General features: G+C 37.6%; 1 protein-coding gene across 11 annotated transcripts; it reads right to left on the reverse strand.

Moving 5' to 3' along the window:
• LOC140333637 (retinol dehydrogenase 14-like) lies at window positions 1-26761 on the reverse strand. Of its 11 annotated transcripts, XM_072415446.1 has the most exons (7): window positions 26627-26761; window positions 20624-20812; window positions 14938-15064; window positions 13464-13506; window positions 5481-5723; window positions 2985-3287; window positions 1-999 (listed from the first exon to the last, which is right to left on the reverse strand). In XM_072415446.1, exons 3-7 carry the CDS (start codon window positions 14974-14976, stop codon window positions 704-706), a joined length of 924 nt encoding a protein of 307 aa, XP_072271547.1. In that variant the 5' UTR covers window positions 14977-15064; window positions 20624-20812; window positions 26627-26761; the 3' UTR covers window positions 1-703. The 11 variants fall into 11 exon arrangements, with proteins under 11 accessions (XP_072271547.1, XP_072271541.1, XP_072271548.1 ...); XM_072415440.1 differs by lacking the exon at window positions 13464-13506; XM_072415447.1 differs by lacking the exon at window positions 20624-20812 and having other exon boundaries at window positions 26627-26740.
• Between the last annotated feature and the right edge of the window lie 200 nt (window positions 26762-26961).

Below are 26961 nucleotides of genomic sequence, written 5' to 3' on the forward strand. Positions count from 1 at the left end.
TAAATTTAAATATTTTATTAACAGATCCGACTTGCTTAAGTTGGACATTGAAAGTATGTATTCATGCAATTTTACACATTTTTTAAATAAATAAAAAAAGTTGAACCAACCAGCCCTATAGGTTAGGGTTAGAAATGGTACATCCACCCTCTGCCCTGGTGACCACTTTCACTGTGTAAGTAATGGGAAATCTAAAACTTCATGATTCATCTCCAGAAGAGCTGAGGGGCAATCATTCTATCAGGACGCCTGTCCTGAGAATTACTTTGCTACAGGGATTTACTCAAGGATCTTCTTGTTTCTCTGGGACAGCAAGTGAGGCAAAATGTCCCCAATGGAGGATAGACAGCAAAAGTACTCCGTATTCAATCCAAAGAAGAATTTTTCAGATAGAGATACTTTAAAGCAGCAATGTTGTATGTAGAATTATTTCTATGTTTGGTTTGTATATTTGTAGACTGGTGTTAGGTTTACTATAAAACAGCTTGTATTTGTTCTAGTTCAACCTTAATCTGATAAATAAAAGGCATTGATAATGTACCAGATTAATGATATAAATTCCTAAACCTGTGTTCCTTTATTTGTTTGCTGCAATTAACTGTACCAACAAATGGCACAGATTGTTCCCATGTTTGCTCTGTATATCAAACACACACCTTGAGGGTTGGTATTAAGTTTTTGTGGATCCCTGATAATATCAGTGCTATCGTGTTCTTGAAGCTAAATGTTCCCTCGGAGAGGATGTAAGACCAACCATTGTTTCACTTGCTTCCCAAAGTTTTTTGGCTATTCCAGCGTCCTGTGCGTGTGGTGGTAACATGCATGGTTTACAGTTGGAGAAGTAGCCCCCATTGTGCTGGAGAATGTCATCAGATACAGCACAGTATATGACAGTCTGAGTAGCTGCCTGGCAGGAGATGAAGAACACTGATGTGAAAACATACATCACTATGCGGAACAGGACTGAAAATTGGGATGTCCAGTCGCCAACAACGTAGCCTGTAAAAGAAAAAATGTTATAAAGTTAGGAGAAAGGTTTCATAATATAAGCTAGGAACAAAAATGTCATCTATAACAAAACCGTGCAAATATGTAAATTTCATTGTTAGGGTTTACTTATACTTTAAAGCAGAACTCCAGATTTTACATTTCTTTGTCTCAAAGGTTTACACTTCTGTTGCTTGGTGGAAAAATGTGTTGCTCCCTAATTGTGACTCCCCAAACATGTTCAAAGGTCACTGCGATAAAGTGTCCTGTCTGTGGATGTTCAGCTCCCACAAGGCCCAATGACTCACAAATCACAGATGTTTGTTCTATGTTATGCACATAATTTCAGTAAAGCCAGTTTCATCTGGGTTAGAAATAGGCAGCTGTAAAATGCCCCTTCCATGTGTTCTCTGTTAATCTTCTGCAGCATTTGGTATGTTGTAAATCTATTGTTAGTTTGATCACAAGTGCAAGTAGGTGGATCTTGTTTTATGTAAATGAGTAAGCCCACCCCATCTCCATGTGCACAATTATTCCTAGGACTAATGTACTAGGAGTTGTTGTGTTGCTTGGTGCGAAAAGCTGACTTGTTCTTTTTTTTTTAATAATTGGTAATTAAAAAATTATACAGGATCAATATAGGTTATGGAAGGGATGCTTAAACTGCTGTCTTGTGCGGTGCAGTGTGCCCAGTACTGTAAAATTATATACCAGACAGCATTTGGTTCACTGTCTCCTGCTGTTCGCATTGGGCAAGGTTGTGTGTATTAATAAATTACACAAACATGAAATCTTAAAAATGTCAAGTACTGAAGCAGTGAGAGATGCAGTGATGTGATGCATTCATTTCACTCCTTCTGCCAGGCAGTGCAGAGCAGGATTAAAAAGATCAATGATGGCCATGTGACTCCTTTTCCTCATTGGTTCTAATGTGGAAAAGCCAAGATAAATAAAATAACAAAAACTAAGGTGGAAAAGCTCCACAACAGATGTAGGATGGGGATACAGAGTTTAACCATTTACAATGCTGCATCCTGACATTCTTTTTTCAGTTAGGTGCAAACAATGAGTAATTATACCTGACCACACTTTATATATTAAACATTTGGTATCTTTTCTAAAATCTGGGCTTCACAATATTGAAGACTTACTAAGCAGAATGGGTAAGCAGTCTGATTGGATTCTAACCAAGCAGTATGTGAATCATAAGGCTATGTATACACATCGGATGACAAGTAAACAGCAGTTTCCCAATGTTGCTCATGGATCCTTTGGGACGGATCCATAAATGACTTATGGGGAATGACCAGTTTACAAGTGAAAGGAAGAGAGCACAATGGAGTGCAGCTGGCTTGTTCTCACTTTCCATAGAACAGAACAGCGCTATGTGAACAGCGCTATGTGTACAGCACTCGTTTGTTCATCTGTCACTCTTTGACACTGGAAATAATCACGAAAGATTGCACCCCGCAGATTTCTGGTGATGGGGCTGTATTAGGTACAAAAAAACCAAGCACTGGAACATCTTTTAAATTCCAAGTTAAACAGAAAAACCAAATCATTCAGTTTGAAATTGGTGTCTTCACACTCCAAAGTTGGAGATCAGGCTCATGTCATATGCAATGTTTAGAGTAATGAACAACCCTGAATTCTATCCTCATACTGAAAAATGCAGACTACATAAGGAGCTTTAAAGCAGAGTTGGACCCTCTGACTGATATGTCAGGGGGACCACCATTTTCTTCCTTCTTCTCTTTCTTGTTTAGATCTTCAGCCAATTTTACTGGCTAGGCCAGGATGAGTTAACCACCCGTGCAGCACGCAGCAAGTTGACATTTGCATACTGAGTGCCTTTGTCTGTTCGACTTTACCCCTTTATGGTAACTAAATCGTGTTGTTTATACAAGTTTACATTAAAATTCTTAATGATGTTTACTGCAGCATTATCATAAAAACTCATGGTAATAAAAATAATAAAAATCCCACAATACACTGACCTGGGTGAACAGCACATGTGAATACTCCATGCCTTTCCACCTGCCGAGCTAATTCCTGGGTAAAGTAGACATTTGCCAGTTTGCTCCTGCAGTATGTGAAAAGTGGCACCATATTGTAGTTAAGGTCCGAAAAGTCCAGCTTTTGATACTTGTAAAGGTTAGAAGTGATGTTGACAATTCGGCTTGGTTTACAATTTTTGAGGCGGTCTAGAAGTAGATTGGTGAGAAGAAAAGGTCCAAGGTGATTGACTCCAAAACACATACTAAATCCATTTTCTGTCCAGTCCAGCAAAGCTGGCCAGCCTGTGAATTAGAGTAAAAGGTAAATGACTGAGAAAATGTGCAGCTCAATTCATCTTAGAGTGCATCCTTCTTTGTGTATCTTTAATCATTAATTTAAAAATGCAACATCAAATGCAAAATAAAAACAAACCAACAGGAACGGAACTGCAACACATTATTACTGCAGGAAAGGAAACATATCCATATGATAAACAGCTACCGTTCTACAGTTTCTTTCCAGATGTTAGAAAGAAACAGATTAAAACGGATCAAAGAGTGAAGTAACTGATTTTGTGTGTACTTTCTTAAGCCCATTAATAGTTACAACACATAGGCTGCATGGCAGCCAAAAATAATTACAGATTTTTCTTTAACAGAACTTTGCTATCTATATCACTGTGATAAAGCTGTTCAATTACGTGCTATCCATTAATTTCATCATTCTGCCAACCCACATCCTGATGAACACGCGCTTCTAAAACGACTGCCGGTGTTGAAAAAAATGATCAATGGGCTTGTTTAAAAAGTTCAATGAGCAATGGTGTGCAATATTCCAATGCAACCAACCAGATTTCATCAACCTAGTGTTCTAAAAGCTATTTGCTTGATCCTGTGACTGGTGCCTATTAACTGTATTAAAACCCACATGAAATTTCAACTTATATTCTCTTTTACTGTTCTGATCATTATGAGCCACAGCTAAAAACATAATGAGTGAAAGATAACGAGTTTATAAAGAAACAAAAACACCTCCTCCCCATTAAAAAATGAACACATAGCCATGGCTGACCATATCTTGGGACCAGCAGTAATTATGCTTAGAATTTAATAATTTTATTTACCAAGGCAGTGCAAATCGAAGTAACCCATAGCAAGCAGAATTCCATTTACATAAGAAAGAGGAGTATAAAGTGACATTTTTTCTGTGTTTTACTTTGCGTTACCAGAAAACACACATAGGATTTTTATAGTCATAAAGTCAGATTAGCTTACAAAATACACATCAGTTACCTAAATACCAAAAAAGTCAACTGATAAAAAGTCTTACTTTTTGGGATTATATTTATACATACAATATATGTTGTGTTCCATTAGGCTTAGTCTACACAGACGTTTTCCCCAGCGTTTAACCTTGACCTTTAAAAGCCCATGTTTGAAATTCCTGTGTGTTCCAATCGGCTAATCTACACCAGGATTCCTTGAGGTATGTTTATGAGCGATATCTATAACGTTGCTTGCAACGTTTCAAAAATTAAAATGAAGGGTTAACGCTGGAAAATGCGTGTAAACGCTTACATTGATTTCATTGGAGCGTTTTTTTCCACGTTTATAAGCACTTGAAACATAAGCGCATTATAAATTTGGGAAAACTTGCTAAAAACGCAGCATAGACGTTTTCCAGCATTTTAAAGGCAAGCTTTAAAAGGGTAATAAAAGTGCATAAAACGCATATAAACGCAGTAGGAACATTTACATGCATTTTTAAAAACGTCCGTGTACACCCAGCCTTAATGTGACATTATTAGTGACATTCAGTCATTGGTGAAGATGCTGTAGACCAGGGGTGTCGAATTCAACAACACACAGTCTACATAGATAGATAGAAATTAGTCTTTTCAACCCTAAAGTGTGTGTAGAGGGGTTTGTTTTTGTTAGTTATGGATGAAGTAGTAAACTTCCTCATTTTTTCAATAAATTTCAAGTTTGGCCCCCGACTTGGTCTAAATTTTTTAATTTCGGCCCTCTGAGTATTTGAGTTTGACACCCCTGATGTAGACAATGCTGTGCCTGGCAACCAGATCCACAACTCCATCTAGTGGAGAATCGTATAAATGCAGCAGTCAAATAATGAAATACATTCATTCTGTGGTTAAGAAAGGTTATCAATTAGGAACCCATATTAAAAGATTTACTTGATTTAAATGAATTCCTTCACATGCTCCTTCAGGGCGATTTCAAGAAAATGAATTTGGAATGAATACTTTGGGGGCAATGACTTCTTTTAAGGCAGTTACATTACCATTTACATTGTAATAATTAAAAGAAAACATGATACTGCATGCTATTATAAAATAAGCTTGTATAAGTGAAAAGGTATATATATCCAAAGATTCTTAAATATAGAATCAAAGAAAAACAGTAAAACTTCTATAACTGTAATAAACCCAAATTAATAGTGAAACCAACAATAGGTATTTTTGACTCCATACTCACCGTCATGGTTTATAAGGATGTCAAGGCGTTTTTCAGTCTTTAGGAACTCCTTGCAAAAATTACGTATGCTCTGCAGGTTTGCCAAGTTCAGAGACCAAAACTGAATATTCACACTTGAACTTTCTTTCTTAATCTCTTTGACAGCAGCCTCCCCTTTCTGTTTATCACTGCTTGTGATACAGACACGGGCGCCACGTCTCGCCAGAGCAATAGCGGTCTCTTTTCCAACACCAGAAGTTCCACCTATGTTTTATAAATAAACACATTTACTTTTTGAGGCATGGCATCATTAATAAAATGTTTGTTATAGGAAGGTCATTAAAAAACATTCGACCATCCTAAAAGTGTATCACAAACTGGTCCTTCAGTTCCATGAACCAGTCACAATCTGGATATCTACACAGAGTTAGATCAAGTTACTGAGACACACTGGGCCTGAATTATTAAAGCTCTCCAAGGCTGGAGAGGATACACTTTTATCAGTGAAGCTGGGTGATCCAGCAAACCTCAAACGGATCTAGTCTAGGGTTGAAAACATTTGCTAGCGAATAGCTTTTATGAAATCCATTCCAGGTTTGCTGGATCACCCAGATTTACTGTTAAAAGTGCATCCTCTCCATCTTTGGACAGCTTTAATATATCAGACCCAATGTACCCAACTCATAACACTGTAATATGCATTTTTATAGATTTATATCAGTCTAAAATAAAGTTGCTGGAAAATACACATTAAAGTATATATTCTGAATAAAACTAAAATACATCAATATCAGGACTTGTGGGTTCTTCATAAATAACTAAAATCTCTAAAAAAATGTTGCTGCAGACCTGTTCTGGACTGTAGACCAATCTTTGCTGGTCTTTGATCACCCAGATAAAACACAGAACAAAATGATTTATAGCTGTCATTTCATAAACTTTTTTTTCTTTCTTACCAGCACACATGCACTCCGAAGAATCATGATGATGTATGTAATTTAGTGTTGGAAGAGTACGACAACAGACAGTGAAATGATATATAGTGTACAGCTACAGAATGTATCCAGCATGGCAGTCTGGAGTATACATTGTACAATATATATCAGCCTCTCAACCTTTATAATATCGGGGAACCCCTAACAATATTACCATCGCCCGCAGCTGACCACCACAGTATATTAGTGCTCACAGTACATTAGTGTGGTGGTCAGTGGGAAGAATGCCTCTTACATTAAATAATAGCCAAAAAGATTATTGGTGTCACCTGAACTGACCTACAAGGCACAGATTGCTCATTGCACAAGGAAACTTTAGCAACATCTGGAGGAACCCTGGTTGGGAAATTGGAGCAGTATGGAGTATTTGATGTATTACACAGAGTATGCATTCCAGAGGTCTGGAATATATATATATATATATATATATATATATATATATACATATTTGCACAGCACAATCTGCACAGTGATGAGCATATAACCTACTGCACAGTGTATATAATGCAGAAGTCAGAATGATATAATATCCAGCACAAGGTACACAGGTATGTAGTGCAGAGAATATATAAAACGGCAGAGTGTGTACAGTGTAGCAGTCTGGATCATATAGTATGCAGCACATGGAATTCTGGTGATAACTATGTAAAGCACAATTAAATAGTATGACGTTACTTTATACATATACAAACAAATATACATAGACACACATTCGGACATACACAGATCAGTGGGCTTCCCAAACAGGAGCGTTTCCTCTTCTTGTATATGAAGAGAAGAGTATGCCAATAAACAGGAAGGCATTTACAGAATTTGAAATGGTGGGAGGAGAATTATTTAAAAAATATAATAAAGAAAGAGGATTCAATAACATTGGTAACAGGACAAAAAAGCGTAGAGAAATAAAGAGACAACGAGGGGTCAGTGATTGGGGATGGGACATGGATTAGTAGTGATGAAGTGGTATTGGTGCGGAGATGTCAGAAATCAGTGCCAGGCATAGAGGAGCATGTTGTAACAAAACGCAAGAGCAGAGGAAGAAAGGAGAAAATGCATGCACAAAGAGGAAATAGTCAAATAAAAGGGTGAGGAATGCAGCCTGGGTGCAGAGAAAGAAAAGTGTTCCTACATGAAGAAATAGATTCTCACTGCAGAAGAGGAAAAGACAGGGAATGTTAGAAACCCTGAGTTTCCCATCACTAACATCTACCAACAAAGCATCTGGCCATGCAACTTGCATATTACCCCCATCTTACACTGAATGTAAATATTGACTTTTTTCTCTCTTGTGAAGTATAAATATCAGTACTACAGACCATATCCCGCACGTTTTTCTTTATCTTTATTGCATGAGTAGGTGCAGGTAAAAAGAAGGAAAAATACACTGATTGTGCTTTTGGTTACAGACAAGTTAAGGCCACTGCATTTCTGCCCAGAACAACTGCTGAACTTGCTGAGAATTTGACAAAAAATGCAGACACCACACCTAATGCTGCAATATAATACATTTCTCTTCTAGGGTTTATATATCCTTTAACTTTTAAAAAATAACAAGAATAAAAAATAAATGGAAGAACTGTCCTACAACCTCATCTTGTTCCTGCAAATTAAATAAAATACCGGGCATGCATAATGAGCTAGCAGCCTGCAGTGAAGCCAGGCCAGGAGATGCCACTTCCTCTGTGGGGGTGGACAGGACTGATACAGCTTTGAAGAAATGCCAGAAGTCACACAGAGACCAGGTGGCACTGCTAAAGCTTCCTTTTGAATATCCAGCTACTTATAACTCTGTCTCTAGTAATTCTTTTACAGGCAACTGAACATTCAGCTGGACAAATGCACCTCTTGGAAAAAGTTTTGGTCATTTGGCATTTCTGCAAGGCGCAGAAGCCAAATCACAGCGTGGCCTTCTGTAAATACGCACTTCTAGTAGCACACGCCAAGAGATTCATGGAATGAAGTGAGAACGCCTAATGAGAGATGAAAACATGCCCATATCAAGATAAAGACGCAGGGTCATCCATATAATAAAATGATCATTTACTTTTATTCTCTCTAAGTGGATTAAAGTCAAATTAATATGTTCTTAATAAAGATGATAAGCCTCACACAGTCTTGGCAACGGCGCTACTAAATGTCGCTCTGATTCAAATGCACCATGAAATCTCCGACTAAAGAGGAATACACTGCATATTACAGCTGGAATATTAAATAAGCAGTCTGCCAAACTCATTTTTGGGTGATTCAAAATATAAATAGATATAAAACTGATGTTATGTAAATCCGTACATTATTTTTATTTTTAATACAAAGGAAATTGTATAAATAATAAGGAATCTTCCAGATTTTTACATACACTGCCTGCAACTAAATCTCACTTAAGCTAAAGTCAAACTTTGAAAGTGCAGAACTGGGTTGGTTCATTTTTAAATCAGTGCAATTTGCATTAGGAATGCATGTGATATGCATAAATGTCAAATTTTCTGCATCTCATTGACCATCTCTAATACTCCGTATGCAAACTAGACACACATGGAACCCAAAACACATTAAGGACCAGGTCATTCAACTATGTCCTGTGTTTCACTACCAAGCATTAGGTAACTTCTGTCGCTGTAAGGCAGCCTGTTTATTTAACACCCCAGAATAGACAAAGTTGCCTCAACACAATGGGGTGCCATTCAGAACAAATGCATGGGTTCCCTATTTAATGTACAGCGCTGCGTAATATGTAGGGGTCATATAAACACTGTTTAGTAATAATATTAATATTAATAATAACATGTTTGCATTGGGCTGAATGGGTCCTAAGGGGGATTATGCATCAAAAGTGAACAACAACAAGAAAAATCATTTCCTATTGACTATGTGAACCAATGGGACTCCTGAGAGTGATTTGTTATGTGATCCTACACCTGGATTCTGTGGAAAAGACAGTCTAGATATACACATTGGTCCCTAGAGTTCTTTACAAATAAATGTTGTTGCAGAGACTATGTATACATTTGTATGCTATGAGATCTCCAGCTGAAATGGGACAAGAATTGAAAGTAGAAACCTTAGTGCATACATTGATGTTTATTTTAGCTCTGTGAATAACTACTAGCACAGATAGAAAAGGCAGCAAAAAGTGGAAGTGTTTTAATCATGGGAGATTTCAACTACCCTGACATTGACTGGAGTAATGGCACTACAGGAACAGCAAAAGGGAGGACATTTGTGAATTTAATACAAGATAATTTTATGGTACAGTTTACAGAAATTATACTCTGCTGGACCTAGTTATTTCTAACAATGCAGAGCTTATAACACATGTGCAAATAAAAGAGAATCTGGGTAGCAGTCACCATAATATGATTTAAATTAATGTAATCTGTAAACAGGAAGCAAAAACAGGAAAGATAAAAACATTTAATTTTAAGAGGACAAATTTTGGGGGACAATATTGTCCTCAAAGAACACAGAACAGAAGTGGGAATGTTTCAAGTCTGTTCTACAAAGGCACACCGAAAAATATATTCCAATGGGTAATACATTTAAGAGGCTATAATTAAAACCTATGTGACTCACAGCTGATGTTAAAAAAAGCCATAAGGAACAAGAAAAGGACATTTCTAAAATATAAAAATGCAGGATCACCTTCATTTTTTGAAAACTATAAAGAATATAACAAAAGATGTAAAAAGGAGATAAAATGTGCAAAACTTCAAAATGACACACAGATTGCAAAGGAAAGTAAGGCAAACCCCAAAATTTTTTAAAAATATATTACCCACCCGGCCGTAAACCCGACCTTGGTTCGGGGTAATAACATTTGCAAAAAGTGTTAAACCCGAACTTTTGTAAGGTGGTTAAACAAACGTTGTATTGCAATCCGATTGTCATACATTGCTACTGTACAATTACATTACAATATACACTATTTTTTTTTTAAAGATATTTTTTTTTAAAGATTTTTTTTTATGTTTTAAAAAAATTTTTTTATTATTACATTTATAAAATTTTGGACATATTTTGGTGAGTTATGCGGTAATTCGTTGTAATTCGGTGAATTATAAGTAATTATTGAGTAATTCGGTGAATTATAGCCTACAATCTAAAATAAATTTCCGAAGAAGTTCCGAAAGAATTAGAACACCCGGCGCTCGCGTACGCGTCCCTCGGCGATTCCTGATGATGTCCATGTGCGCGCCCGTCGATGGGGGTCGTAGCGGGAAATTCAAATATTTTGTATTGGATTCAATACAAAGTCCTGTATCCAATCCAATACAAAATAATATAAAATATTTACCACACTAGGGAGGTGTTTTAGAAAAATATATTACTATACAGTATACCGAATTATTGCATTTTCAGTATTTTTGATTTATTTATGTATTCTTGTTTAAGCTGATTTTTGTGTTTTTTATTTAATTTTATTAAAAATTTTTTTTTTTTTTTTACATGATTGTGTGTTTCAAACTTTTTTTTATATTCATGATATCTACTAGACCCTTGTTCGGACATATTTCTGTAAGTTACAGGTCTACAATTTAAAAAATTTTTTATGAAAAACAGTGTACAGCTTTTGGCACAGAAATCTAGACATCAGTGTAACGCCCAGGTGGTTAATAGCAAAAAGATCAACATGTAGGCCTCTTAAAGGATGTCGTTGGTAAAGGATGGGTTGTTAAGTGGGAATAAAGAAAACGCAGATTTACTAACTTTTGTTTAAGTCCGTGTACACAAAGGAAAATGGCAGAGCTTATATCCAAATTCATAAGAGCAATGTCACTGCCTTAAATGGGTCACAATGGCTTAGATTTGATATGATAGAGAACCAGCTGGGAAAAACTAAGGTTGACAAAGCACCAGGACCTGATGGATTACATCCACGTGTCCTCAAGGAGCTGAGCTCAGTTATTTCAAAGCCACTATTTCTATTTTTAGAGATTCTCTAGTCACTGGCAAGGTACCAATGGATTGGCATAAGGCCAATAGTTGGAAAGGTCCATAGTTGGAAAGGTCCTAGAGAGTTTGATAAAGAACCACATAGAGGAGTTTCTGCTAGAAAATATTATTATAAGTAATAGTCAGCATGGCTTCAAGAAAGACCGAAGTTGTCAAACAAATTTACTTTGTTTTTTTGAGGAAATAAGTAAACATGTAGACAGTGGAGTAGCAGTTGATATAGTATACTTGGACTTTGCTAAAGCATTTGACATAGTACCCCACAGACGGTTAATATGCAAGTTACGGTCAATAGGTTTTGAAAATTCAATCTGTAAATGGAGAGAACTGGCTTAAAGACCGCATCCAGAGAGTTGTAATTAACAATTCATACTCTGAATAGTCTAAGGTTATTAGTGGTGTACCCCAGGGTTCAGTTTTGGGACCTTTACTGTTTAACATCTTTATAAATTATATCATGTAATGGAATTAAGTCCATACAGGATGTCTATAATCTACAAGCAGACCTGGATGTACTGTTTGATTGGGCAGCCAAGTGGCAAATGACACATTAATATAGATAAATGTAAAGTTATGTACTTGGGAGCTAACAACATGCATGCTTCATACTGTCTAGGGGAGTACATTTGGGGGAGTCAGAAATGGAAAAGGATCCGGGGGTTCTGGTAGAGAATAGACCTAATAACAGCATGCAATGCCAAGCTGCAATACCTAAAGCTAGTAAAGTACTTCCTTGTATTAAAAGAGGAATAGACTGCAGAGATCGAGACATAATCCTGCCCCTGTACAAACTGGGTATTAAGGATTCAAAGTAAAAAATAACAGTGACTGTTGATGCAGGGAACATCCGATTGCCTCATGGAATCAGGAAGAAATGTTTTTCCCCTGTTGAAGCAAATCCTACCAGGGTTTTTTTGCCTGAACCAACTATGTCTTATAGGGTTTTGTATCTGGAACATGTTTATTTGCCTAGTGGTTGAACTTGATGGACTTACGTCTTTTTTCAACCGGCCTCCAAAACTTAGCATTATAAACTCTCAAAAGGAAAAAACACAACAGGGTCCTCTCCTCCTGTGTCACTGTCTGTATTCTCGGTCATTTGCAACCCCTATTTATGTACAGCGCCACGTAATATGTTGGCGCTATTTAAATCCTGCTTATTATTATTATTTATAATAATATTATTAATAATAACTATCCCACAAATACAGACATTACCACTAGGGAATAAAGAACTAAACCAATACATGATTACACATCAATAGTGACAAATGATATCTTGTTCCAAGGAAATATAAGGATTATGCTGCCTGGCTGTCATACTAGCAAGACGTCCTTCATACTTTCTGGTGCACTAACCAGGCACAGGGATGCAGATCATATCTGACTAAGTAATATGAATTCTTGATCTAAGGCAGTAACTTAAAGTCTACAACTTTAAGGGGGGGGGGGAGGGTTCCTCTATTCTGTTACCCTTTAGGTATTATTATTAATAATAAACAGGTTTTTTATAGTACCAGTAATGTGCAGCACTGTACATTAAATAGGGGTTGCAAATGACAGACAGATACAGACAGTGACACAGGAGTGTCAGAAGAGGACTCTGGCCTGAAGAGCTTACAATCAATATTACTAAACACTGTATTTTGCTCGGAGAAGAAGTTATAGACCTGAGACTTAACCCCTATAAAAGAAATAATAGAGTAAAATAAAAAGAGACAATAAAACATTAGGCTGTATGGACCTTGTAAAATATCTGCTAGCTAAGAGTAAAAATATATTATATCATTTTATTCTCCCTAGGCTGCACATTTCTCCATCTCCGGTGTTGGTCACATGCTGTAGTATTAGGCATATGATGTAAATTCAGTGCCATGCCAGATGCTTATTTTTACATGAAAACACCACTAATGATTAGGCAAGGCCCACACTTGCTCTTTAAAAGATCCTGAATTTCATCCTATCTTGTAAACACCGCCTGTCTCCTTTTTTTTTTGCTTCCTGTACGTTCTTAAAAACAAGCTATGGCTAAGCAGATAAATACAGCTTTTATACTTACTTTTTGAACATAACATGAAGAGTACCAGAAGCTGGAGCTGCTTCTAAAGGTAATGTCAGAAAAAAACATCTTATGGACTAAGAAGTACAAGCATGCATGTGCACCTATAGACTCTCCCGGCTGTTCTTTGCCCACATTTATTATTTTAAACAAAGAAAGCTGCTACTGTGTAAGTGGTCATTTAATATAGGGAACAATAATGTCCTCCTGGCCAGTGGTTATAGAGCTTTTTAAAAGAAAAAAAAGTATGCTACCAGCTGTATAATATGGTATCAACGATGCAGAGGTAAAATAAAGTCACAAAGGAAAAGTAAAGTTGTATGGCAGTGAGTTAGTACAAAAATAATTTTGGTGCATAGGCTAAAGAAGCTTTTTTTGGCAGATGTTTTTTTAATAGAAATAATGCCCAAAACTTTTTTTTTATATTTTGTAAAAACAGGGAAAGGTTGAGCCCCTGTTGATTTTTTACTGCTACCCAGTACTCTGAAAGATTCCCCCCTTCACTTCCTGTTAACAGTTTCATCAGACAGGAAATCAGGACAATTCTGCAATGTGTACATTAGCCTTTCATAACTGTACAAAAAAAGTTTTTGCCTATATAGCATTTAGTCATTCACTATCACATTTGTCTGGTGAAGTATTTAACAACAAACGAATGAAATGGTAGTGTATCACTGTAGCGATAAGAGATCCCTGTGGATATTCTAGTTAGTTTCAGAAATGAACTAAAGATTTGAAAGGACTTGTTAAGGTAGGAAGTGAAGCCAGCTTAAAAACATACACTTACCTTTACTTCCGAAATGCCTTCCATGCCTTCCAGCGCAGAGGAACCAGCAGACACAGCCATCTTTGTCCATCTTCTTTTCCCTTCTGCTTACCTCACCCAATCTGGCACTGTGCAGGCACGAGATCCGGTGAAGTTTTCTCCAGAAAAAAAAGTGCCAATCTCACTGCATATTTGTGATTGGCACTTTTTTTTTTTATATACATAATTGAGAAAGCCGTTCCTGGGCATGCGCAGGAGCAGCTGGAGACAGAATAGATGTACTCCAGAATAGAGATTTTTTTCATTATGTAAAAAGGTTATCCACCCTCTTAGATGATGTTATAAGTGTCATGATAGGTCTGTTTAAATGAGAATAATTGCAATATTGGAAATGTCAGAAGAAGGAATGCCTCTATTGTTTTTAGACACAATCCTATAATGTTTGCAACAGAAATGTGATGGCAACTCAGACTGTAATAAATATTATAATTTTCATAATAATTTGTGTCATTTGTAATAGGAGTTGCATTTTTATTGGGTAAAGATCTCTCATATGAACACTGAGGACTAACAGGCATCCAAAGACTAAGTAAAGCAGGAAAACAGATCAAACTCTTCACCAACTTTGCTTCAAAATCCTTCCGTACAATGAAGTTCTAACCTGGATCAAGTTTAGATAAATGTAAATGAGCCATTTTATTTACTCACCAGTAATGAGGACAGTTTTGCCATCCAGTCTCTTTGCATCTAGACATAGACTCCGGCTCTTGAACCATTTTAGAAACAGAGTTATAAACAGCGCCACCAGTACAGTGACCAGCATATACATGGCACCCTGTGAAAAAAAATAATAATAATATTCACATTACTACATGATAAAATACAGCGGTGTGTTTTAACCCTCCCCAAGACCTAATGGTAGTCTCTACAGGTTAATAATATCCCACATAAATCATCCATACGCCATCTCCCATCCTTCCAGGAACACTGGTGTATACAAACAAATATCAGTTTGGTGACAAACCTTGTAATGTAAAAGGACAATGTTAAAGTACAGAGAACAGAACTCTGGCTAGAAATAATATTGTAAGAATTTATTCTCCTTGTGTATAATCTTTAACAATTATGTGGTTAGAAAGCTGAGCATTTATATTGCCTTTGTGATAACACCGAGGGATCCTGTAAGCTCCACCAAGAAGTGCCAGTCAAGGATGGGATCCTGCAGGGCACCTGTAAGTATATGAGGCTGGGCAGGAAAGCAGAGAACTTCCATGTCATATCTCATGCCCTTATATTGTAAAACGTTCTCAGTGGCAGGACAGGGAGAGCTAAAACAAAGCCTTCAAAGAGAAGGCAACGCTGAAGTTGAAATGTTCAGCCAGTTAGGAATAGCTACTGTTAGAAGTGTCAATAGCACTTCCTGCACAGAATTACAAGTGACTGCTCACCCAGTACATAGTAAGCTTGGGTGACCAGTGTACATTACAGGAAATCCCTTACTGCAGCCACTAGGGGGACAAGCTTTGATATCAAAATTCCAGTGAATGTAAAGGTTTCAATGAACATCAGCAAGGAAATCCAAGTTCCACCAATCGTGCAACCTAATAGATACAACTTAAAATGGAATACATTTGTTACAAATACTCACCTTATAGCTGTTTATGAAATGCTCACCTAGGCAAGAGTAAAGGGCACTGGGCTATTTCCTGAACTCCTGGAACATTTTGCTGGAGAGTCTCGCCATGAGATTCTCTTCTTTAGCAGAATCACATGAAGTGGCCCTTTGACATCCGCTGTAGGAAGATGGGGTAGAAATACTGTTTCTCTTTGCCAGTCTCTAAGCGCATTTCAATAAGGGTTATGAACTCCAAGGAGATCATTTTATGCAAGGTCTAAAGACTGGAAGCTCAATATACATCCAGTCCTTAGTCTTTAGTGGCTGCATTAGTTTTCCTTTTTTTAGGCTAAAATACCTTTCAGCAAGTACAGAAAATACTTGATGATCAGAAATGCAGGGCACATATCACTTACTGTAAGCAGAACTAGAAGTAAAAACAAATCAGAAGCATTCTGGGTAATTGGATAATAGGATAGACATTGATTCGACTTTTGAATGACACTTTCATTGTATTGGTCTTTCTGTTATAGGAGCTCAGCATCACATGGGGCAATGTTCATGTATATGGTGCCGCCTTACCCTCCAGACTGACAACAACCCATAAAATAATATTAACAATAATATTCACATCAATGTTCAACCGAGAACTTCTTTTAAGCCGGGTGGGAAGTAATTGTAGGCAGGTGATGGACCCTTTATTGCGAGCCAACCTATCTGTAACCTCCTAAACCCAGCCGGGTGGTTGCTGAAAAGAGCCGGGCGGTGCGTCCAGCTAGAAGCGGCCGGGGAGAACACTGCAGCATGTATCTCCTTCCACATGCCTGCCCACTATGTACAGCAACCCACCAGCCATGATCCTGATATCCCAGACAGAAGACAAACTTTATTTACAAGTTACAGGCATGGTGATGAGAAGAATGGAGATAGGGGAGAAGGCAAACTATAAACAGATTAACCTTCACATTGAAAGAAGTGCAAATACATCTACTAATCTCTTGCTGTAGCGGGCAGCAAAGATCCCAATCAGTTACCAGCAGTGTAAGCAGCATGCTGCTATGGGGGGAGAGCAGAGTGATTGGGGGATGGGCCTATAAACTCCCGCCCAGGTATAGATTAGAGGTGTGATAAGTCTATATATAAATATATAGACAGCTTTTGGAATATGACATGCACATTTATTCGATTTTAGTGATTGGGTCCCCATACATTAGTAATAACATAGAACCAGGAAGAGAAGATGACATACAGCTGCCAGGCTCCCCTAGTCTGTACACACACAGAACTCCTCGTCACTGTATTGACTCAGTGGTCCCCGGCGCTGTCATTCGGCTCTATCCCCGCTCTGTGCTGCCCCTGTATACAGTACCCTCACACTCTACACTTCCGGTACCTCACACAGCCTATTGGGCGCCCGGAGCTCCGCCCACTACACGTGACCTGGCGGCAGTGGGGAAATTAGCCATAAAATATGTCTCTGAATAATGCGGTTGTTTTGATGTAGGCGGCCATTTTCCTGAAGTCCAAGCTACGGGAGTAAGTATACAGGAAGATGGAGGACACACCTGGGGCCTGCCCTAAAGAATGAATGGAGTCTTATGGTTTGGTCTTCACTTCATTCTACAGACATGGCTGGAGAGCTGTGTTCACAGAGAGAGATGGCAGCTAGCTATAATTTACAGGGAAGCAGCCCATTAAACATGACGTTCATTAAAATGAATAAATAAATAAAAACACCATTGTAGATGTAAAGCCATCCATCCCTCCATGAGCCAAGTCCACAGCCACCCTGTTTCTAGACATCGTCCGTCACAATTTTTTCCGTTTTCTCGCACTGATCCCACATTGTGCATTGATGTGAATTTTCTGTAAATGTAAAAAGTGTGTGGATCTTGCTGCACATGTGTGAGCCCCCTCTGCGCATGCCTGCAGCCTCCAGGGATATGTGACAAATGAATCCAAGGAACAAGCAGGTCTCACATTCAGTTTTTTTTACACATTGACTAAACCCAGCTAAACACAATCCCAGTATATGAAAACTAATTCTGTACAAAATGTTATAGTGTGTTATCCCAAATAGAAAGGCCTGTCTCAGCTGTAAAGTCAGATTAATGTTTTCTGTGGAAAATCAGAGCTCTGACTTACTTTAATGAGTTTGTAGCCAAAGTTCTTCAATATGATTGTTGTTAAACAAACCTAGATGTTCATCTATAGTAATACATTGTAGGTTGAGCCTACGCAAGGTGGGAGAATGAGATGGTAGTACAGGTGGGCCAGCAATGGCTCCATTCAATTGAGCCTTTTACAGAACAAGTCAGAACCCTCACCGTGTCCCAGGCATAGCACTTAGATTTTACCTTACGCACTAATCCAGCCTATAGATGTACTCCAAAGATTCCTTGCAGAAACAGAGAAACAGAGGGTTGAAATACCCAACCATAGCACATCCTCCAAAACCAGCAGCATCTACGTGGACCTGTGGAAACAAGCTAAAGTTGTATCCTTTTCATCAAAGGTTCCTGTATTTTCTCTGCACCAGCTTATAACTACAGTTCAGACCTGCAGAAAGTCATGTGTCTTTGTTTCTCCCACAATATATTTCGAGGTATTCATAAGGCTTAATACCAGTGAAGGTTTAGGTGGTCTCTCTGATGGGGTCAGTGAGATCAATGACAGCAGCCAGATCAGCATTGGTGAGCCCTCTTAGGAAAAGGTAGCACACTGTACACTTTGTGCAGGCAAAAAAGATGCCAATGCGATAGATTTACTAAAGTTTGTATCATCCAACCATAAAAAAAACAGTGATGGGCTAGTCCAGGGGTCTCCAACCCCCGATCCGCAGCCCACTAGTTTCTGTCTGATAGGTGGGCTGCGGCTCTGGCTGGTGCACCCCCAGCAGGGTCAGGGGAAGGACCCCACTTGGGGGGGCGTACTGGCCAGAGCCGTGGACCATGTCTCCCATGCAAATCACAGGCTCAGGGCAGTGGGCGGGTTGTGCCTCCCTCAGACCTGCGATGGGAGAGTGAGCGGGATCTAGCATCATGACATCACTCTGAGGGGAAGTTTCTTTCACACAAGGCTCCCCGCACATGCGCTGTCCGGAGTCCGTGAGTTCCAAAAGGTTGGCTAGCCAACAAACATGCAAGGCCAGCCCATGTGACATCTCTGATTCAGCCCACAGAATTTTGGGCTGCCAGATAACACATTATAGGAAGCCCCTGAGCTCACCACACTGGAGAAATAAATACCCTACAGCAAAAACAATGCAAATGTAAGCGGACCCTAGAGAAAAACATCTCTTCACTTGTAATAAATAAGCCTCTTTAATAATAAGTCACAGCTTCACTTAAGTTTCAAAATAGGGGTGAATCATTGGTAGAATTTATAAAACATTGTCAAAAGAAATTCAATATTTTACCCTAACCAAACAAAGTCAAGTATGTATCTGTTATCTTAATTATGTGAATTTATATTTAGGCATAACTATATTTATACAGCTTGCAGATTTTCAGCCACATTTAAATATACAACTTTGTGGATGAATCATCAACCACATATGTGCACTGATATTTCCAAAATATTTTTATTTTTGCTAAACACATTGGTGTCAGTCAAAGCCATTTATAGTACAAGCTGAATAATACTAAAACCTGTGTACTTTAATGAACCATATGCTGTTTGGTAATGTTTTGTAAATGGTATCATTTATTTAAACAGGAAAGGGGTAAATGTGACCCAATCATATTAAAGCTATTGCTTGCCTAAAAGCCCACTTAAAGCTTCAGTATATTCTTTACTTTAGCAATCCATTGCTTTGCTCCTTTGCACCTTTGCACCTCAACCTTCTCAACCCCCCCACTACCAATTTATCAGTGCTGTAATAATCATCTGTGTAAAAAATCACAATTCCCCTACAACTGTCAGTAGTATTGGGAACAGCAACATTGTCATATATTCTGAGAGCTGTACAACTTGGAGATAAATAATTTTACCCTTGCCGTCATTTCATCTGTCATAGGGAGTCTGGTTCACTTGCACAGCAATTAGAAACTTATCTTCTTCTCTTAGCACATCAAGAACCATTTTCCTCCAAGCAAGAATGCTCAGCCTCCATGATATGATGAAACTGAGTTTAACCTTTTCAAGTACACATTTTTAAAAAGGATTCTGTTTCTAGAAGTAATAGTGGTGTGACAAATCTATAAGAAAAAAGAGTAAAGCTTGACTATATTTTAGCTTTAAATAAACGGTACAAAGCTATAAGCATTGTACTATATCCTGGATTTCTCATTACATTGTTTTTTAAATCACCTGCCAGTTACATGTCTTGTAATAAATTAAGGAAACAGAAATTACCTAAATTTCATTTTTCATTTTGATAAATCTAGGAATGGTAAAAACCCCTTAAGTTATATTTGCTGTGTACCATTTTCAATGACTTTCTTTTCTTTACAGTATTTTCAGTCTTTTAGAATTAGTTACATTGGATAATATGTGTTCAATTTACTTTGTGTTCTATCTGCCCACGGCTTAAGGAAGAAGAGGGCAAACAAGACCTCTAATGCCAATGGACCTGATGGAATACTGATAGAAAAAGGAATGTAGAGATTTTTTGTACAGCTTCCAGGATATTCCAATACAATACGTCTTGTTCTGGAATTGCCACAGTGAAAAGAATACTCTACAAAGTCAGGTAAGTTCTGTTCTTAGACAGTAGTCACATAAGCAGCCATTCTCCTTTAAGTGATTTACCCCTTACTTACTTACTTACTTACTTACTTATCTTATCTTGGTGACAGTGGTCACTAGGACAAAATGAGAAGATGAGTCACCAGCAGGGGTAAATCTGTCCTGCTGTCCTCTGATGTATATTTGTGACATCTGTCTTACCAGATCACTAAATGGCCAAGTGGAGGGGAGGACGCAGCTCCATGCTTCTCATTGTTGGCCACTGGGAGTATTTCCACCCTTTAAGATAGCCAAAAAGAATATTAGTATCAGTTAAACTGACCCAAAAGACACAAATTGCTCATTGTTCAAGGAATTCCTAGAAACCCTAGCTGAAAGGATTTGTGTGTTTCCTTTCATCCAGAGCAGCTAGGGTTTCCTAGAAATGAGCAATTTTTGCATTTTAGGCATTTGTATTCATTTTACATGCAAAAACACAACATTATCATGCAAGAAAATGATTTCTCATTGAATAGTATGACTAATGCTACACAATGCAGAAAATGAGCTGCTCAAGCTGCATAATTAGGTGCAGAACACTAAGATGGCAAACATGAACACAAACAATTTCAAAAACAAAAAGTTGAAAATGGTATTCAAGTTAATAAAGTAGTTGGAAAGTAAAGCCTGTTAAATTTCACTGTGCTGCAGGGAAGCAATCTTAGAAATTTTTGTGAATTTATTGATGTAAAATAATAGGCAAGAAGCTAAATATACATCAAAAATACATATATGTGAATTGTCTTACCTTCTAAAGGATATGTACATTTGTTTAGCTATCGAACATGCTATTGGCTGACAGGCCAGAAAAATTACCTAAACATATTCTTGTACAGTTAAAGCAAAAAGTGTTGGGCCAAGGACTTGTTGCAGCCTGTATTTGGATAACAAAAGAATTGCAGCACAATGACAGGTCATCCCTATGCTCTCTTGCTTCAGACAGCAAACTCTGTGTGTTAAATAATTGCACCAGTAAAACCTGATTTGCTTACCAACTGCCAAGGACACATACTATGGGTCTGATTTATGAAATCTCTCCAAGGCTGGAGAGAATCCACTTTCAGAAGTGAAGCTGGGTGATCCAAAAAACATGGAATGGATTTTTAAAAATCATTTGCTATTTGCTAGCAAACATTTTGAATCCTGGACCAGATCCATCTCAGATTTGCTGGATCACCCAGCTTCACTAATGAATGTGTATTCTCTCCAGCCTTGGAGACCTTTCATAAATCAGGGCCTATATGTCATGAATGTCATGACTGTCATTCTAGAAACCCAATCATCAGTCATGGGGGTTAAAATTAGGTCACAAGGTTGTGAGAGCTTGTCTTAAAATTCAATGTGATCATACATCATATGTCAAAGGGATTAGAATGGCTATTTAGTTGCCTAATCACTTCTACCATGTGCCAGCACTAGTTGATGCTGTCTTCCTATCCATCCTTTGTTCTGTTTATGCTTTATAAGATGCTAGGCTGGGAGACTGGGGAGTATGCTTTACAGGTTTGAGGAAAATGTAAATATAAATTAAGAAGAATTAGGAATTAAATAAAGCCCAATGCCTGGAAGATAATCGCAATGTCCCCTTCTCTCACCTGATCCCAACTATTCACAGCCATTCACAAACAAAAGTTTCTAAATCTTAGCTTAAAAGCTTTTCTAAATCCTCTTTTGTATTGGATATTGGTGATCAGAAGCTGGTTTTAGGGCCAGGTAACTTGTTGCTATTTCTTGACATAACAGCTTAAAGTGTGTGAGACCCTGGGAGACCCACCACATCATGTGGGCCCTGATATTGACATTTCTGGTAGCCAATAGACAGTATACTAACGTGGGTGCTGTATACTGGATAGGAAAAGGTTTGTTTTAGGCTGGACACACAAATAGATTGTACCATAAACTTTATATCTATCAGCAACTGGGTGGAGCCTTCCTGATTGTATAAACAATAACTGAATTGTAAAAGTAGAACATCTTATTAAAGAGAGTTGGTAAACCTTAAATAGGTTGTACAGAGATTGTATAATTAGATTGCCCTTTGTTAACCAAGCCATGCTGTGGAGAGAATAACGGGAGACCACCATAATGATACCTTTGAAAAATACATAAAAGATTTGATTGAATACATAACTAAATTAAATACAGAAAGCTGATTTTAGAACTTACTCTTGACAGTACTTATGTAGTAATGAATGGTTATTCATATTGTAATTGAATGAGTGCAGTGGATGGTGCCATACCAGGTAAGAAGATATGAACATAGAATTATATAATGCAAAGAATGCCTGTGTTCTGGTGGACCAATTCCTAAAAGAGACATAGTGATCCATGAGAAAGGCACCTGTGCTGGGCCACAAAACATAATGAGTCTTTAAGTAATGCGATGATGTAATGGTCAAATAGTGAATATGTGATATGCATTTAGTGGGAGTCCTGGTCATTTCTTTAGTTCATCTTCTGAATGAAATAAAAATGTTTTTGCTCTGGGATACAGCAGAACGTTTTTTTTCAATATTCAAACACACTAAAAATGTAAAATAATAATTTGATATATTGAAACATGAATCTGCATACTAACAGCAAAACAAATTTGTATAAAATCTGCATGTTCAAACACATCTTTATTTGTTATGATTTGTGTATATTAGGTTATAGAGCACATTTACTAAAGGGCAATCATTCAGGTTGCCAGGAAAGTGCTGTTTTTTTTTTTTTACTAAAATAACTGCACTATGAATGCCGCAATCCTATAAGTGGTGATTAGCTGACACAATTGTCACTTTATTGAATGATTGCTAGTTCAAGAATAAACTGGTAAGCAAAAGGTAAATGTACTATTTATGAACAGTGCCAAGCAGCAGATCAGTGGTATTTCTTTTATTCAAACACCTTATTAAGTGACTTAAGTCAGAGTTAACTGATTTAAGTCAATGGAGCTGCAGATTGCTACTTTATGGTAAATGTAGTACAGTGAATAAAGCAGTAAAATAAAGGCTATCAGATTTGAAAAATTTGAGAACAATAGTGATCTATTATTTATAATTATATAGATAATTATTAAAATATATATTTTATAAAATATAAAATATTTAATATATATATATATATATATATATATATATATATATATATAATAACAAATATCACATTTCTGTTATTGTCAGCTGTTTGGGAAATCCACCTGATAGGCATATAGAGCAGTCCAAGTTAAAACCAATGTAAAAGTGAAGAAGGCACCTAGGGATCACGAACTGTGGAAGAGCAGGACCTAAGACAAATTACTAATACTGCCTGTGTTTATACTTAAAATATTTCTTCTTACATCCTTTCTATTTGATGGGTTCCTGACGGAATAGGAAGTAAAGAGAAACAGAACAGCTAAAAAACAACAGTGATCAAAGTATTCTAAGCTATACAATAGGTTTTCCCTTAAAATCCTTTAGCTTTAATTTCCTAAAGTTGACCATAAAAGGTAGACCATCCCCATATCTGGCTGAAAATGTGGACATCATAAAACTGATTAGATGACTATTTTCGCTGATGTACTGGATGAAATCAGTCATACACCAGAGCAGATGTTCGTGCACACTGGTGACAAGAGTTCATTCTCTGATTTTGTCAGTTTGTAACGTTTAGGAGGATGATGAGGAGGTATTCCTACTGCAGTCCTAGAGACCTGTAAAGACTAATAGGTCCATCTAAATGCTATATCTCATTATATGTGGGCACTGGTTGGTCAAGTTTTCCTCCGGATTTTAAAATGTCATGGATAATGCAATCTCCTTTACAAAATTCTCAATTCTGTTCCTGCCCACCTGGAGGCTTAGCATGTTCTTCTGTAGACCTTTTGTGGTAATCTTCATAATGTCTCATATATATGAATTACATTGTGTTAATACAATATGTAAGAACCCCCAATGAATTGGAAAATAATGATTGCCACCTCCCTAAATTCTACAAAACCAAAACAATGGGTTTACAACAGTATACCCAAAGGAAGAGAGTTTCCAGTAAACCAAAAAGTTATGTGGCACAGTAATATTAAAAAATGTATTTGAAATATATATTATAAAACCAAAACTTTTTTGAAGTATCACAATACATAAAAAAATCACAGAAAAGGCAACAAAGTCAGCAAGAATGGAGTCAAATCTAGGTGATCCTAATATCCAGGTGATGGAAATTCCCAACATGTTTCGCAGGATGAACCTGCTTCTTCAGGGGAAATATATATGATACATAGAAGACCCCTCTTGTGCTTTACTCAAATAATAGGGAATCGGAGACCCAATTCTGGAACTGGAACTTATCAAATATGTGGCTATGCAACCCAATGAGGATTCTAGAGGTCTAGTAGAACTAACCACTTTTTATGTAAAGGAACAACCTAAGGAAGAAATATATAACTAAAGTCTGCCGTTGGTTGGAGAATTTCCAAAAAGCACCTTTTCCGTTTGTTGGTATGCAAGTTCCAGATTTCTTTATCACTTTCTTTATCACAAATCCAAATAGCAGAATCAGTCCCCTCAAATTAACCTACTATGTTCACACCCAGGAACTTAGAAACAGAGATCTCAACCATAGATTCTCAGAGAGATCTAAAAAAACATTGGTTTAATTTTCCAGCATGCACCAGAAGCTGAAACGTCAAGCTTAATACTACTGAAGTATATGAATATACAGATTCCTGAATGACCATAAGGGTGGTCAAATTTTAAACCTGGAAAACCCAATGTGGTTCAGGTATAATTCACTAGGTAAAATAGTGGCAGTTTTTAACATTACCAGCTTATAACAGGGTGGTTCAATACTCAGGAAAAGAGTGAAGTACTACAAACTTTGAGGGTACTGAAAAGGGAAAAAGAGGTAGGCAGCGATGCTTATTCTGCATTGAGTAGTCAAGCCTACCTTTGGGAAACCTTGGACTATGGAGAGCTAGAGATTAGGTGCCTTGTCTGTGGGACACCAACTCTAAAGCCGCATACACACGTGCAATAATACTCATTGGAAAAGATCTTTAACGATCCTTTCCAACGACTAGCACAGCGCGATGCATGATTGAGTGTTGTACATACAGCACCGTTCTGCTCTATGCAGAGGGGAGGGGGGGAGCGTCGAAGCGGCACCCTGCTGCGCGTTCTCCCCCTTCACTTGCATTAAGATCGTTAGTCGCCCATCGTACGATGGACGACGGGTGCTATACACATGCCAGATTCTCGCCCGATATCGGCCCTGAGACGATTATTGGGTGAGAACCGTTGGACGTGTGTACATAGCTTTAGTAGCAGCCCAAGAGCAGGCTATAAGCCACTCAACTGTGACCACCACATATTTCTAGATGGGCCAGATTACAAACTTCAGAAACATGGTGTCAGAAACTTATGAAAACTGACTGTCAATGGGGAGAGGTTTTGAACCGGACAGTGGTTTCAAAGATTGGGCTGGTATCAACCCTATCAGTCATTTTATCCACTGCTTTATATAAAATTTGAAGTCTCTCACTTTAATAAGCCATGAAAAAATGAGTTTAACCTGTCAACAATATTAAACAAATAGCACACCGATGCATATGTCTGCCATACATACAACACACCTAACAAAAACGAAATGAGTCAAGACCCTCGGACATAAGCTATCTGTAAAATGTGGAAGTGTCATAAATATTCCTAATGAAATGTGGCATTGTTTCACAGGAACGCAAATATTATTTCTAATTAGCATTTAACTCCTAAATAACAAGCCATTAAATAAACTTAGCACATTGGGCTGTCATAAAGATAAATTACTCAGTGATAATGAATTTATTAAGAATGGTAAGCCCTGCTTAGATAACACCTCTTTTGTCATCTAAACGCAAAGTCTTTGAACAGTTTGTTAGAACCTGTCAAGAAAGCCATTGAGCTATAGGTCAGTTTTAAAATATAACATCAGCATGCAGCCTGATTACATGCCATAAAAGAAAAATAAGATGGAGATGGAGGAAATAAGAACTGTTAGCCTTAATCACTTCTTCTACAAAGCACAAGGACTGGGTGCTATTTGCAGATAACTTACCCGTTGAAGGCACCATCAACAATAGCACTGGCTGATGATCAGGTGATTTGCATATGATTGGAAGGTACAAACATAGCCTGCCATCCAGCCATCAATCTTGCAGCAGATGTCCAGCTAATGATATGTGCTCTCCTTATGAAGCTACTTACTGCTGTACAATTTGTTGTAATCTAATTATTCTGTGAAACATGGCTCTGGGGGTGGCAGTAGGAGTAAAGGCTCATTATGATTTTTCTTGCGTTCGCTGTTTCCTGTGCTGCTGGAAAGCATGTTTTCAAATACTTCTATCTTCCTTCTATCTTCAAATTCTGTGGGTGTATGCTGATTGTTATGAC

This window comes from Pyxicephalus adspersus, chromosome 6 (assembly GCF_032062135.1).
Source record: "Pyxicephalus adspersus chromosome 6, UCB_Pads_2.0, whole genome shotgun sequence".
NCBI classification, from domain to species: domain Eukaryota; kingdom Metazoa; phylum Chordata; class Amphibia; order Anura; family Pyxicephalidae; genus Pyxicephalus; species Pyxicephalus adspersus.